This window comes from Mytilus edulis, chromosome 8 (genome assembly GCF_963676685.1).
Source record: "Mytilus edulis chromosome 8, xbMytEdul2.2, whole genome shotgun sequence".
NCBI lineage: Eukaryota > Metazoa > Mollusca > Bivalvia > Mytilida > Mytilidae > Mytilus > Mytilus edulis.
Genome location: NC_092351.1, coordinates 15,382,029 through 15,398,974, shown reverse-complemented (window position 1 = coordinate 15,398,974; position 16,946 = coordinate 15,382,029). Strand labels below are relative to the sequence as shown.

At 31.8% G+C, this 16,946-nt stretch overlaps 1 protein-coding gene across 1 annotated transcript; it reads right to left on the bottom strand.

Annotated features, from left to right (window-relative positions):
• Positions 1-205: 205 nt before the first annotated feature.
• On the bottom strand, positions 206-5,916 carry LOC139484905 (uncharacterized). The gene is made up of 4 exons (XM_071268953.1): positions 5,832-5,916; positions 3,410-3,557; positions 1,560-1,655; positions 206-374 (listed from the first exon to the last, which is right to left on the bottom strand). Exons 1-4 carry the CDS (start codon positions 5,850-5,852, stop codon positions 244-246), a joined length of 396 nt encoding a protein of 131 aa, XP_071125054.1. The 5' UTR covers positions 5,853-5,916; the 3' UTR covers positions 206-243.
• Positions 5,917-16,946: the final 11,030 nt, after the last annotated feature.

The window sequence follows — 16,946 nt, the reverse complement described above, 5'->3', positions numbered from 1 at the left end:
TCAGAAGAAACCATGAATTTTGACCTCATAATTAAAACTCGACTTATCGTTTGCCGAGAACAGATATAACACTGGTGATTAGAAATATTTTTTTTTCACATCGATCAGGAATACGAAATAGAACAAACATAAAAGAAATATAACCGATTGCTGAAAACCGTTTACATTTTTTTTTCTGCATCATAAATATTGTAAACTATAAATACTAGGTATAATATTTTTTTAATTTTTTTATAGTATTAATTATGGAGGGTAAAAACATGTTGGTGGGTGACAGTTAGCCCAGTAATGTTGTTGCTGTTTCACCCAAGCTGTATCATAACATCTCATTGGAGGACAGCATACTCCAGACATTGGTCGATAGCATGTGTAACCTATAGAATCATAAAAATAAATCATTATATATAATTTTATTTTGGATTTGAATCTGAATGACATACATATGGTGTTTCTGAAGAAATGTATATGGTGTGCAAAGAATAATGGTGATGTTTTGTTTTACATTTTGTGATGAATATATTGATTTCTTTCTCTATTTTGGCAAATAGATATAGGAAGATGTGGTGTGAGTGCCAATCAGACAACTCTCCATCCACATAATAATTTAAAAAATTACACAATTATAGGTCATTAATTACGAGCTACATATATAGCTATCATGAGTATTTAATTCAACATGTAAAATTATCTGATTTAGCCAGTCCCTATTAAACATATCGTATGTCTCGGTGCCTGAGAGCTATAATTAGGTCATCTACAAAAACACTAGCAAGCTGTAAAGACATTGTTATTAGTTCGAGTCCGCATGTGGCAAAGAGTAAACTATAATAATTGACTTGGATCATGTGTTTTCTTATGAAGGTGTGTGGTTCTCTCCGGGATCTCCGACTTCCTCCTACCTGTACAGACTGGTCGCCATCAAATAGTCATTAGTACTGAATGTTTTGATTAAACAACAAACAATCAGTCAATTAAACACATCATTAATAGCTTTATAAAATTGTGTAATACCTTTACACTGTATAATAAACATTAAAACGAAAAAATAAACACATTCAGTCTACTTTTTAACACTCAATGCAAAACCTGATGACATCGACCTAGTGAAAAATGCACTGTTGCCTAACTCGTCGTTATTTACAATTGGCACTATTTGAGAACTGTTTCGAACTTACGAAACACTTTCTTTTACTTGTGATGTTTTGTCTTTTTGTCTGTATTTATCGGTTTTTATCTTAAAGTTTATCATTCTAAAATTGGAATACAGAGGTATTCAGTAGAAATAAATTTAGGAAAAACATTATTGTATTAAAGATAAAACGCTTACAAACCAGACGAATAGTAAGAAACAATCATGTTTCTGAATCTATTAGTTTTGTAAATATCACAGTAGCGGAACAAAATATCGCCTTATTCTCAGACAGCCTATTACACTTAAGGTTTTCTGTGTCATTAACAATTATATTGAGTGTCATTTGCTTAACACACATGTCAACATTCTATTATTATGCATTAAAAAAATACACTTTTATGTTTAATTCATTTTCTAATACACTAACCTGATTCACATCCACAAGAAGAGTCACAAACATCACCCTTCTTTCCAAGTATACTGGAACACGTTCCACTTGAAGTTGAACCTCCTAGAACCGGAGCTAATAAATAAATGAGGTTAACATATATATTATTATTCAAGTAAGGAAATCGCAGACCTTTCCTAATTTTATTTCAACTTTAAAACAGTTTCTCCGAAAATTACCCGATAATTGAGACATACAACAAATCCCATTTGAAATGTAAGGATTAAAGTAAAACAAAAACGAAAGATATCGTTAAAGACTGATAATTTATAAAAGAAAACCACATCTTTATCTGTGAAGAGTCGAAGTGAGGCTGACAAAATCGAACAAAATCCTAAACACGACAAAAATACCAACGGCCTTTATAATCTACATACATAACTATAGACTGAGCAACACGAATAAAACCACAGCCACTCCGGAAAGTACGCAGACCACTGATGCAGACAAGACATGCATGTGTCGGAATAAATTTACGATGAAGTAAAATTGTTAAATATGTTTCTTATATTATTTTTTTATAAGTGAAATTTAAAAAATAAATTCAAAGAAATGGAACTAGTTAAAGTGTATAAATAATTTCAGAAAAATCATTAACAAGGTATGTGTAATTTATGTGTCACCGCTATACGACCGTTTGAAGATTCTTTTGTTTTACTGTCAGTGGATGTTTGTATTTTGATAGAATATTTTCTAATAAAAACTGCATGAAAAAGTTAAATCACAAAAATACTGAACTCCGAGGACAATTCAAAACGGAATTCCCAAATAAAAGAGGAAAACCAAATGCTCAACCACTTCCAACGAATGGACAACAACTCGTTCAAAGTATGTAAACATTATAATATAACAATAACTCAATGGTGGGATGTTTAAAGTAAAGAGACACGTCATGTGTATGAAAGAAATATAAACGGTCACGTTTGAAGATTCTATTTGTTTTACTGTCAGTGGATGTTTGTATTTTGTTAGAATATTTTATACTAAAAACTGCATTAAAAAGTCAAATCACAAAAATACTGAACACCGAGGAAAATTCAAAACGTAAAGTCCCACATAAAAGAGCAAAACCAAAAGCTAAAACACTTCTAACGAATGGACAACAACTCGTTCAAAGTATGTAAACATATAATGTTATTATAAATAGAACAATAACTCAATGGTGGGATGTTTAAAGTAAAGAGACACGTCATATGTATGAAAGAAACATAAACGATCACACTGACAAAGCACACAAGAAAAAATGAAACATAATACAAATAACAAAGTGACGGGATGCATAAGTACAGAGCCACGTCAAATGTATATCACCAAAACAGACCAAACAGTAAAAGGAATATTATTTAATACAAACAAAAGAACACTTCAACATGTTATCAAGATAATAAACAGCGTCAATAAGAAGAATCTACACTTCAAGCCCATCATGTATTATTTGTGTGAAGTTGATACAAGAACGAACCTTTTTGACGAATAATTGATAAAAAAAATAATATGCAAATATCTCAAAACACATTCAAAAAGGAGAGTTCGTAGGCTTACTGGTAAAATTGTACTCAACAATTCTAACTTGTTCCTACCTCCTGAAAGTCATCTATTTCATAAAATTACCGATATCTAGGCTAGATTGGATTTTAAAATAAAACAGTGTACTAAATTTCGTTAAGCTCAATATCAATAATAGTTTGCGTTTGTATACTTCAAGTATAAAATGTTAGTTCATTAATCATGCATACTGTGCGCGAAAATTTGCCATTCGATAATAGATACAAATGAGTTAATTTAAAACTTCTTTCTACAACGGTAACATGGGTAAGACAATAACTTACCGAAATGGTCTTGCTGGCCAGTAAGTGTTTGATTGTTAGCATCCCTACAGCAAGGTGCTGTTGAAGTACAGTCATATGATTTGGTACATGTTGTACTTTTTCTTGATCTTAAATGATAATTGGAACACCATGCTATTCCTAATATACTCTACAAAGAAAGGTAAAAAGTGCAGTGATTTTAAACGACGTAAACAAAATGTTTCACCATTAATTAAAATAAGATTGTACGTTCCTTGTCATATTTAATAACATTGCCCATTTGTCTTGAAGAAATAAATATAATGTTTTGAATTATGGAATTGTTGCTCTATACCTTGCAAAACAAGAAGCGAAACAACATCAAACGGCAGGTTACACTATGGGAATCATTTTTCTTTAATTATGTCAATACACTTCTTTGTGTTTTGTTTTTGGTTTGTTTTTGTTTTGTCTAAACGAAACTGCTTTGGTTTCATATAATGATTTTTTGATGAACAAAAATCTTTTTTAAGGGTTAAAAGAAAAGCTAACAAAGATACACGTATGTTGTCATTGGGAAAGATGAACCCTACTTTTTCTTGTTTAACAACATATTTGTTACGTTTTTCTTTACAAGCTTTTGGCTTTCCAATGGGAACCACCTGTACCCCTCTTCTGGCCGACTTGTTCCTTTCTTCAAATGAGAATGACGTATAACAGGAACTTTTTATGAAGAAAGAAAAAAAATTAGCAGTAGCCTTTAACTTAACTTTCCGATAGATAGATGATGTTCGCTCACAAAAAGATTGGAATTTGTTGCACGGATATATTCCATATATACTTGAGATAACGGATACAACGGATGTATTTAAGTCTGACTCATATCTTGATTAACATCTCAAAATTGACAATGAGGGTCGGTTGAAAAAAAATACGACCAAACAGATAATTTCAGTTTCCCGATTGTAAACTTTTGATTTCTATGTAGCAACATTCTATCTGAGCCTGCATACGTAGTATATATCTTTCAATTAATTAGATATTTCCGGGATGGTATTTCCTTGATAGATGGTTGAATGCACATACGGGTTATTTTATTAAAGTATATAAATAATGAAGTCCAACAGACTAATGTCTGATAACCTTTGGAGGATTTCTTTTTATAGATTAATGAAACTTTTCGATTTTTGAATTCGAGAGAAAGGAAAGAATTAATTTTATCACATCTAGTCATTTGTGTATGTTATATTTTGATGGAGTTTTTCCAATGCTGAGTTGAGGTATAATAAACATTGTTGCAGACCGTACTATGAACTATAGTTGTTACTTTCTGTGTCTTTTGATCTTGTGAGGAGTTGTCTTGTTGGTAATTATACCACATCTTCGTTTGTATATGATAATAGATTGTGTATCTAACTTTTATAATTTACAAGCTACCGGAGGCTGTAAGAGCCTTAAACTACAATGAAATCATCATCGAAACCAGGATTGAAATTGTGTCTACATAGTTTTCAAAGATACCAGGATTATAATTTAGTACACCAGACGCGCGTTTCGTCTACATAAGACTCATCAGTGACGCACATATTAAAAAAGATATAAAGCCAAAGAAGTACGAAGTTGTAGAGCATTGAGGTTTCAAAATTCCAAAAAGTTGCGCCCAATACGGCTAACATAATCTATGCCTGGGATCAGATTCCTTAGTTTTTCGAAAAATTCAAAATTTTATAAACAGGAAATTTATATAAAAAAAAAAAGACCACATAATTGATATTCATGTCAACATCGAAGAGCTGATTACTGGGCTGTTGATTCCTTCGGTGAGAAACGGTTACAAAAGATCCCTCGCTAATTTAAAAAGATAAATAGACCAAATAAATAAAGGCAACAGTAGTATACCGCTGTTCAAATAAAGTGAGAGATTGAAGATAATTGATGATCTAAAATGCCAAACGGTTTTGCAAAATACAGAAATGGTAATCTATAATTTAGGTAGACAATTTGTATTTTTTTTTTGATAAATTTTATGTTTTTCAAACAATGCTATATGGTGGATGGATAACATAGCACTGAGAACAGTCAATTATTACATGGTATTTATCAGTATGTAGCACGAAGTATTTACATCGTAGTTGTGACCTTATTGACCTTATCTGTAGTCGGTGCTTACGAACTGACATCAATAATAAAATGCCTTTCTTAAAATCTCCGTTGATAAATTTTAAAAATCTAAGGGTCTTGCTTGGTATTATAAGATTTTCAGCATGCATCAATTTTATATTTCTAAAATTAAGGCTTGGAATATGATCAATACAATAAAATGTACATGTGTAAAAAAAAAAAATTTCATTCAAATTGAAAAGGTACAACACCGTAATTCTTTATTAACAGAAGACTGTTACCGAAGGTTTTTTTGGTGTTGTGATGAAGCTGTTCACCCTGAAATAAAATAAATTATACTTACCAGTATAATTTGATATTTCATCTTTCTTATATCCTTATCTTCAAATGATTTTCACTTTCTATTTCTTATCATTATATACTTAACACAAGTGGGGGTTATGATAACCGAATTAGTCAAGAAACATGTACGATTCCATCTGTATAACTTGTTTTATCATCTTCAGTTCAGACTTGTATTGTGATAGCTGCTGAACAATTGGTTGGGCTGTTTGCTATAGTAGCAGATTTGTTTTAATCATTTGCATTTTATCATAAATTACATCATATTACATCATGCCTAGTATTTAGCTATGGTCTTATAAATAAATAAACAGTAGTTAATGAAGGCGTACAAATGTCTCAGTTTGTATTTTTATTTTTCTTAAGAAATCGAAATTCAGCTAATTCTATGATTTAACATTAAGAACTATATCTATATAATCGCAACACTCTAATGCATGAAAAAGATGCATAGAAGGTAGATCACTACATTCTAAACAATCTTTTCATTTCGTATTTTCTATTTATCTGACGATTTTTATGATATCAGACGGTTTTTAGTTTTGACGTTTTGCCCTCTTTTTATTATGTCTAGCCATGGCTTTCATGTATGTTAGCAGGAGGGGTCATCGGAAATTTTATTAAAGACTCTCGTTGTATTTTTCTCGTTCAATATCTTCTTTTTCGCTCTTCAATTTCAAGATATTTAGATTCAATTAATTATAATATTTATGACTTTAAATTTGAACAAATTGTAATATGAATATTTATTCTCAGCAAAACAACTATGGCAAAATTTTCCAAATTCCAGTTGCTTTTGCTACAAAGTTGCAAATTCCGTTTATTGTAAGCATTAAATTGAATTCACACCTTTCTTAATAGAACATTAGGTACAATCCTGCTCCAAAGATAGTATGTGTACTTGTTGAATTGTACCAGTCCGTTCGATCGCATTATACTCGCATTCGTATTGGAAGTAAACACATTCTAAAACAAGTTATCAGATAATATCCGTATTATTCTACACATATATGTATGATGATACGATGATAAACCCCCAACGGGAGAGATTTTGCTTGATTTTCATATGATGAAGGCACAATCTTTCAATATGTTCAATCAAGGTCTGGAGCGGGCATATCAGTGACTGCTAGTAGCCTTAGGTTTATATATGTATCATTGTACTTTTCATTACTTCTTTTGTAATTTATTTTTTAATCGGACTCGGCAAATTAATGTTTCTTTATTCTACATTGCATAGACATCTCACAAAACATGCTTAACCCCACTACATGTTTGCGCCTGTCCTAAGTCAGGAGCCTCTGTCATATGCGTATTGTTTTATATCAGTTTATTGATATGTTTTTGAGTTTAAAACATCAAACATTTTCGCAGAACTAGAACACATATTTATATACAGCAAGCTTAGGCCCATTTCCGAATATTCTAAACGTTTTTCAATTCAATCACTCTTTTAAGTTGAAATTTAACCCGTTCGCTATGGCCGTGTCTGCAGTGACGTTTTTGGATTTCATTGAGCTTTATCACAGGTTTACACCCTAGAATGAATTAAGGTTTCTTTTATGTTAGATTGTCTTCAAAACGTCATTGTAAGTGCAGAAAAAACCTAAGAGTGACACCTCAAAAATGTTCCAATATCGTTTGAGTGGACTAGTTTGAGATACAATACAGTATTAGGTGTCAGACCACCAATTAAAAATCCCTATTTGTTCAACCAAATTTTGCAATTTTCACAGCTTTCTAAATATTTTACCTTAAGTTTAACTTCAAGGAAACCAGGTATATCCTGAATTGTACATGTGTCACCTTTCTACATGCCAATTTTCAACCAATGTTTAAAGTCTTGTAACAAATTTCTGATCTTGAAAAGACAGGTACTACCAAAATAACTCCCGGTTTTCTGGAAATCTTAAATTAGTGTACTATGTAGCGCATTAATCCTGAATTTTTAATGCAAACTCATAGACAAATGAATTTTGGTTCAAATAAAGGCAACAGTAGTATACCGCTGTTCAAAACTCATAAATCCATGGATAAAAAACAAAATCGGGATAACAAACTAAAACCGAGGGAAACGCATTAAATATAAGAGGAGAGCAACGACATAACACTAAAATGTAACACACATAGACAAAATCCCACGAGAATAACAAATATAACATATATATATAACATCAAAACCAAATACATGAATTTGGGATAGACAAGTACCGTGACACGTCTTATCGCAATGTGAATTTACACTCAAAAATAAGAGAAAACAAACGACACAACGTTATAATGTAATACACACAGAAACGAACTATAATATAACAATGACCATATTCCTGACTTGGTACAGGGCATTTTTTAAGGAAAAAATGGTGGGTTGAACCTGGTTTTGTGGCATGCCAAACCTCGCACTTTTATGGCCATATGAAATATAACATCAAAATGACAACACAGGACTACAATATAAATAAATTGGAGAACACAATTGACAAAGAATCACACGAACAACAGCCAACAAAAGGCAACAAGTTCAAAATTTTAATACGCCAGAAGTGTATTTTGTCCACACAAGACCTATGTGTGACGCACAGATACAAAAGTTTGAAAGCCGAAACGAGTACAAAGTTGAACAGCATCGAGGACCAAAAGATCAAAAAGGTTGTGCCAAAAACGGCAAGGGTTTTCTGTTAAGTTACCAGAAAATCCCTATAATTTAGAGTAATTTATACTTTTGCAAACAGTAAATTTAATAAAATGAATATACAAAAGATGTACATGATAAAGCTGAAGTATTAACTAATTACAGGAAACAACTGAAATACATTTACATAACCAGACATTTGAAACACAAAAGTAGACACATCCGAATACGTTTAAACCTCTACGCCAAGTGACGTCCTATTTGAAACTGAAAAATGACGAAAAAATGACGTCATTTGAATTAGTAAAACAGAGCATCAAAAAATGAAAAATGACGTCACATAAGAATGAATAAGATAGAATTAGGATTAATTTAAGATTATATATTTGAACTAAATACTGATATTGCATTTAATAACAAAGCACATTTTAATTCTTATTAATATAAAACTGAGGTAGCAATTAACTATATTATAAAACTATGTCAGGTTTGTTATGAATCTAACTTCAAACGTAAAATATCGTACTGATTACTTTGAACGAAATCAAATCTGATAAATGAAGGCGGTGATTAATTTTCTTTACCATAACACATAAATATAATAGAAAAGACGTCAACACATTTGACAAAATCCGATGAGAATTACAAATATAACATTAAACATTTAAACTAAATATTACATGAATTTGGGATGGATAAGTACCGTACCACGTCTTATAGTAATGCGAGTTCACACTCGGCAAAACAGTCACAATCGGGAATAAGTCACGTTTGGTAATTAAAAGATTAGACGACATTATGACAAAACACAATCTACCATGTGGTAAAAATGTCCTTAGCTAGTCTGGTCAACGAAACATCGTATGGATCCACCAAATCGTGATGGTGTCCATAAAATTTACGGAGTGTCAATTTTAATCTGTCCTCCTCATAACTTTGTTGGAGCAGTTTCTGCGTAAGGAGCACACTCCTGTATAAGAAGTCCGTATAGTGTGAACAAGCACGAGAATAACGTATCAATTGTGATATGTAAACACCATACGAAGGGGCAGAGGGTATGTTACTGCTGAGAAATGGGAAATTGATAATTGGGAAGTTGAAATCGTCCCGTTTATCATAGATTTTCGTGTGAAGTCGTCCATCTACGTCAATATTGAGGAAAAGATCAAGGTATGAAGCAGTCCTTCTAGTATCAGTGGTATCCTTAATTTCAAGTTCACTTGGATATATGAGATGTAAGTATTGGCTGAAATATGGGTTATTCAATGATAGAACATCATCAATATATCGGAAAGTAAAATTAAAGAATTTCGCAAGGTGCTTTTTCTTTTTGTCTTTTAAAAGGTTCTGAATGAATTCTGCTTCATACGAGTACAAAAACAAATCAGCCAGCAGGGGTGCACAATTAGTACCCATTGGAATACCGACTGTCTGTTGAAATATAAATCCTCCAAACTCAACAAATATATTGTCGATCAAAAAGTCCAGCATTTTGATAATATCATCTTCTGTATATTTTCTGGGAGATTCAGTGTGATTTTTCACGAAATATGAATTATTGTAACCCAAAACAAGAAATTTGTATCTACGATTTCCATTTTTATAGAAAAAGCTCTGTTTTATGAGATGGTGTAGTCGATCTTTCAACTGAGCATGGGGAATAGTAGTATATAGCGTAGAAAAATCAAAAGTTTTTATGTTGCTGCAAAATTGCAAAGATTGTGATTGAAGGTTAAGCAGTAGATCTTTCGAATTTTTGAGAATCCACATCTGGTTAACACCACTGGTAGAATATATCTCCTCACAATATTTTTGAAGCCCATCTTTAACTGTCGAAAGAATAGTAGTCAGTACTTTAGAAAGATGTTTGGTTGAACATTTTGAAGACCCAGCTATTTATCGTTCTTTATATGGAGTTTTGTGTAATTTGGGTATCCAGTATAATGAAGGCAAGTTTTCTTCGTTTTCTTTGATGTTGATACCAAAAGAAAGAAGGACAGATTTATGATTTTGTAAAATTTCGTCCTTGGTAAATGATGTTAAAGAATATGTAGGATTACCAGTAGTTTTATCAATTCCAAGCTCTGTAGTGAGACATTGCAAATAATGTTTTTTACATATGAAGACAATATTATTGGAGGCTTAATCTGCTGGAACAACGACATAATGGTCTAAATATATTTCCCTTTCACCAAAAGTTTCATTTCTGCAAATTTGTGGGTTAGTTTAGGTAAACAATGACATCAAAAGCACTATTTTGTGTCAGAGTAGGACTACTTTTACATACGTTCTAAATTGGAGGGAGTAATTGGTGGTCTGACACCTATTAGCGTAGAATAATGCTACGGAGAAATAAATAAATTTTGGTGTAGAGTATGAGTGATACAATTTCTTCAAAAATCCCCAAAATGCTAGATTTGTTAAGCTTTTCGATATCCTTGATAATTGACCACGATCTACATTTTACACAATGGATGATATACAATCAAGATAATTTTTGAACTTTTAAGTAAAGGTTGTCCAGAATCACATTATTTCCTGGATTCAGTTGTCAGTTGTCAAGGCTGGAGATAAAGTCTGGCATCATAATACGCATAACTGAAACAAAGTACAGTACCAGCGTTTTATACTGATTGTTATTGTGACACTTGTTTTTCATTCGTTTGATATGTTTAACTTTTTTTTAACATTTAATTTATTTATTCCGGAGCAACTGATTTCACTCCCTGTTTTTATTGCAGTTCGTGTTGTTTTTTAATTTTATACTTATAACTGTTGATGTAAATGTTCTTTCGTTTTGTGAGTCTTTGTTTACTCCTTGGTTTTGATTGTTATTGTCTTATTAAGGAATTTTCTGTTATGTTTTTTCCTTGGAGTTCGGTATTTGTGTTATAATACTTTAATTGTTGTCCTTTTTTACTACTGTCCAACGTTGCATAGAGGGTTTGGCGCTAGCATACATAGCTGTCCCCGCCACATTATGAAAGTGTCTGCTAGAAGTCAGAATCATGCTATTCAATATTTCTTTTGTGTATATCATATCTGTTTTTCGTTAATTGTTCGGGGTTTTTAACCTAAAAACAATTTTACCAATATACGCGCATTGAACTGATAACAGTATCGTTATTTGGTTGATAATCCATGGCGTGCCTTGCTTCAAGTAATTATGTATAACAAAATAGGATTGATTGTACGATCACTGTGTGCGATATCTCTGTAGATCAAAAAGATACTTTATTTTTTTTTTAAATCGGGTTTTTTTTTACAATACAATAATAGAGATTTTTACCGACATTTTTTTTTCTAAAAATATATTTACTCATTCATTCTAAACTTGTATCCAAAAACTCATTGCTTTCATGTGAATTAATATATAATATAATGTATTGAGTAATATTCAGGTCGTTAATTGTCTGTCAATATATTCTATACATTTACTAGAATTATCACAAACATGCTTTGAAAATTGAGAGTAATTCCGTTTTACACATATAAATAGACTTGTCTTTTTTTACCTGCTTCGATATTTTGTTTCCGCCGCTTTACACTCTTCGACTTAAAACATCTGCCGAACATTTGGAATGACATGACGTCCATTTGCCATAGATAAGGAATCTGCCGTAAATTTGGAACCTTCCATAGATTTAGGTTCTACATATATATTATTATACATGTAACCGATTGCCTAAAATATATTATTACTCCGTCATTACCACAGTTACCATTTAATACGCGGCTCAATATTTTCATTTTATTATGGTTTCATGGAGGTACAAAACATGTTGGTTGGTGACAATTAGCCCAGAGATCTTGTTGCTGTTTTACCAAAGCGGCGTCATAACATTTCCTTGGAGGACAGCAAACTCCAGATATTGGCCGATAACACGTATTTATTAAACCTACAGCATAATAAAAAAAAATCATCTTATACAAATGTAATAATTATTTTGGATCTAGATTTGAATGAAATATAAATGTTGTAACTGAAGAACGCAATATGGTCTGTACATTTTATGACGATATTATTTAAAATATATCATTATTTTTTTCCCTGTAGTTCTATTTTTCGGCGCAATACATTCATCATAAGATACATTTAATCATTTAATGAGTATTTTTAGCCGGTTTCCCATTAAACAAATTGTAGGCATCTGTGCCTGAGTAGTTAGTGTAGGTTATCTACATCCATCACTAGCCAGCTGTTAAACAAAGATTATCAGTTGGAATCAGCATATGACAAGTGCGTCTGATTCGTGTTCTAATTTGCCGTTTCAGAATGTAATGCATTCTGGGTAATATTTTTAAAAGTGTACACCACAACGTCCTGATTGGTTGATAATTGCAATTTAACCAATGACGTGACGTCATTTTAATTTTTGGGTACGAAAAATGAAATTACCCATGATGCTTTAGATTATGAAACGGCCAATTGACTAATATTGTCAGTTTTCCTTTCTAAATTGTATGTTGTGGTTCGCTCCAGGCTTCGTTCATCCAGTACAAGCTCATCGACATGATATAGCCAAAGAACTGAATGTTTTGTTAATTTTAACAACAACAATAAATATATAAAAAAAACACATGGTTATAATTAGCTATATGTGAGACTTTTATACTGTATGAAATAAAATATATACACATTAAGTCGACTTTTTAACATTTTCGGCAAAAACTGGTGACATCGACTAAATAAAAAATGGACGGATGCCTGATTCTTCATTTACGCTTTGCATTATTTAAGAACACACACTTTCTTTTTATCTTTATCATCGATGAATTTGAAAACATAGAAAATCCTTTTTATGATAAAATTTGATGCTGATAAAGATAAACCACTGATATACCACTGACAAACCACATAAAAAGAAAAAAAACATTTGTTTTTTTCAAAATCTTTTAGTTCTGTAGAAATCCAAACAGAGAAATAAAACATCGCTTTGTTATCGGACGGCTTTTCATTTTTACTTTAGGTGTCTTGTGTCAATAACGATAAAATTGATTGTCTTCTGCTGTACCCGTAAGTCGTAAGTACATGCATGCGAAATTAGTAATCAAAGCTTAATTAGTATTTTTTTAATATACTAACCAGATTCGCATCCACAAGAAGAATCACACTATTCCCCTTTCGTTCCAAGTACACTGGAACAAATTCCACTTGGAGTTGAACCTCCTAGAACCGAACCGAATAAATAAATGAGTAGATAAACTAGGAAGATATGGTATGAGTGTCAATGAGACAACTCTCCATCCAAGTAACAGTTTATAAAAATAAACCGTTATAGGTCAGAGTACGGTCTTCAACAAGGAACATAGACTCACACCGACCAGGAAGCTGTAAAGTGCCCAAAAATAACTAGTGTAAAACCATTCAAATAGGACAAATGGTATAATCTACAAAAACAAACGAGAAACGAGATGAAAGGAGAAACACTTACGAACCTCACAAACAAATGACAACCACTGAACATCAGATTCCTGACTTAGGACAGGTGCAACCATTCAATTCGTTAGTTTAGTTAGTTCATTTCAACTTGAATACAGATGCTACGAAATTCCACGGTAATAGAAAAATGTAAAATAAAAAATACCGAACTGCGAAGAAAATTCTAAACGGAAACCTCCGAAGCAAATCGCAAAATAAAAAGCTCGAACACATCAAACGAACGGATAACAACTATCATATTACTGAATTGCTACCGGCATTTTTATGTATGTAGCAAATGGTGAAATAAACCTTGTTTTATCGAGACAGTCAACAAATCCCAACATGTGAAGAGTCGACGTAATCCTGACAAGACCGTACAAAATGCAATCAACGACAAAACACACAACCACAAAGAAATAAAAACAGTTAAAAAATAGATAAAATCTAGCATTTGAACTGATAATAAAACGAGTTGTATTGTAGCATAGTGATGAATCATTCATATTTCTTTTTAGTATATGCATTGTATTCCCTAAATAATTTTAAAAAAACGGTGTTCTGTGGTTATCATTCTTAAGGGCAAAAACAGATTATTAAAACATCGTGTATCAAGTCGGAAGCCAATTTTTATGCATGCCAATTCTATCAATGACCATGATCAAATTTTATAAAGTAATTGTTCCTTTTATACGTGAAGATAACGAAAGCACCTGCAGAAACAATGCAGATAAGGATTTTATGACACTAATTTCTTCTTGGAGCCAATATTGTTGATTTCATGAAAGAGAGTAATAGACATGCAACGTACAAAATCACTGAACTAGACGTATCAATGAAAGATGTGGACCTTCTGTTTCACAAAACACAGCTTTCGTGTTTTTGCAGGTAGTTGAATTTGACTTCTACCTATTGATTAATTATTTAATGTCAACTGATCTTGATATTATTGTCATAAGAACGACATAGAGTTTTGCTTTTTTGTATCATTGTGATGAATTTATTTATGGTTAAGGACATATAGGAATGACGAACAGGTCCGTAAACGATCTCTTTATCTGTTGGATCTGCAGAAGGCGTGTCTTAAATTATCATTTAATGGTACATGTACAATCCGCCAATTAGCAGTGCAAAAATACTGCGTTTAGCAAATAAAGGAAGATGAAGGAACTTTCTTTAAAAAAAATCAAGTATCATAGGTTATAGAAAATGATAAATTGTCATATAATATTAAAATGAACTGGCTGAATGGGTGGAATAAGTGTGGATATAACGAAAAAATCTCGAAAATACCGTCAATATATAATGACGAACGAGGAATATGACATTCTAAATCTTGTAATGTATTAGTCAATATATATGGAGTAAGAACTAAAATGATTTTTTGTTATATTTTTTATCATATAAACATCTGCATTACAGATAAAGTGTAATAGCAAGTTACATCTAAGTGTCCTTTGTATTTTTTTAAAAATACATTTGAAAAGCCTTCTAACAGGTAATGACAACAAAATTTGAAGAGAAAATCCATACCTGCATATGAAAATTTTGGAAGGATATTTCTTTTCTATGTAGGGATTTTTATACTCTTGTTTGTCGTTTAATTGTTTTCGTTATTTCCACAGTGTTATACATTTATTGTCTACGTATAAATTTTATTATCCGTTAGATGTGGTATCTTTTGCTTTGATTTGGTTCAATGAATTTGGACGATGTATTACGTTTGACGTTTGATTCAGAATTAACCGGACATAGAGCAATTTTCTAATTGCTGCCTCAGTTTGATATTAATAAATATTGCAATTTTCATTGTTATTAAATGTAATATCAGTATTAAGTACAAATATAATCATAAATCAATCTTAATTCTATCTTACTTTTGATAGATAGATTTATTCATTCTAATGTGACGTCATTTTGTGTATGCGGTTTTACAATTTCAAACGTGACGTTAATTTTTTTTTTTTTGTCCTTTTTTACCATTTCAGATGTGACGTCACTTTGCGTTGAGGCCTTCACTTATTCGGGTGTGTCTATTTTTTGTGTTGGATTGTGTTGGATTTTATCGGTGTATGTAATGTATCCGGTTGTTTTCTGTAATTAGTTAATACTTCAGTTGTATCATGTATATCTTTTATATAGTCATTTTCTAAAATGTACAGTCTGCCAAAGTATAAGCTATTCTAAATAATAGGGATGTTCTGGTCCCGAACAGAAAACTCTGGCCTTTTTTGGCACAACTTTTTTGAATTTTTGGTCCTCGATGCTGTTCAACTTTGTCCTTGTTTTTGTTTTCCAACTTTTGTATCTGGGCGTCATTAGTGGATATTGTTTGGACAAAACGCACTTCTGGCGTATTAAATTTTAAACCTGGTGCCTTTTGTTAGCTATTATTCGTGTGTTTCTTTGTCAAATATGTTCTATTAATTTTTATTGTAGTCCTGTAATGTTGTGTTGTCATTTTAATGTTACATTGAACATGGCCATTAAAGAGGGAGGTTTGGCATGCCACAAAACCAGGTTCAACCCACCATTTTTTTCTTTTCACAAAATGTCCTATACCAAGTCAGAAATATGGTCATTGTTACATTGTAGTTCGATTCTGTGAGTGTTACAATTTAACGTTGTGTTTACTCTTATATCTGAGTGTGAATTGACATTATTTTAAGACGTGGTACGGTACTTTTCTATCCCAAGTTTATGTATTTTGGATGTTATATTTGTTATTTTAATCGGATTTTGTCTAATGGTGAGTTCGTTTCTGTATTTGTTTTATTTTGTATGTGCATTTTAATGGTGTGTCGTCATTCTCCTCTTATATTTAATGCGTTTCCCGCGGTTTTGGTTTTTGACCCGGATTTGTTATTTTCTATCGATTTATGAGTTTTGAACATCGGTATACTACTGTTGCCTTTATTTTGTCTCTCTTGTAATATGTACAAGGTTTCCGATCGGAACCGACAGTAAAATCTCAAACCAATATTAGAATCTAGGTATTTTACTTATAAAAGTCAATGTTGCAGAAGCTTGTATAAGATAAAAATGAACGAAGTGAATACACA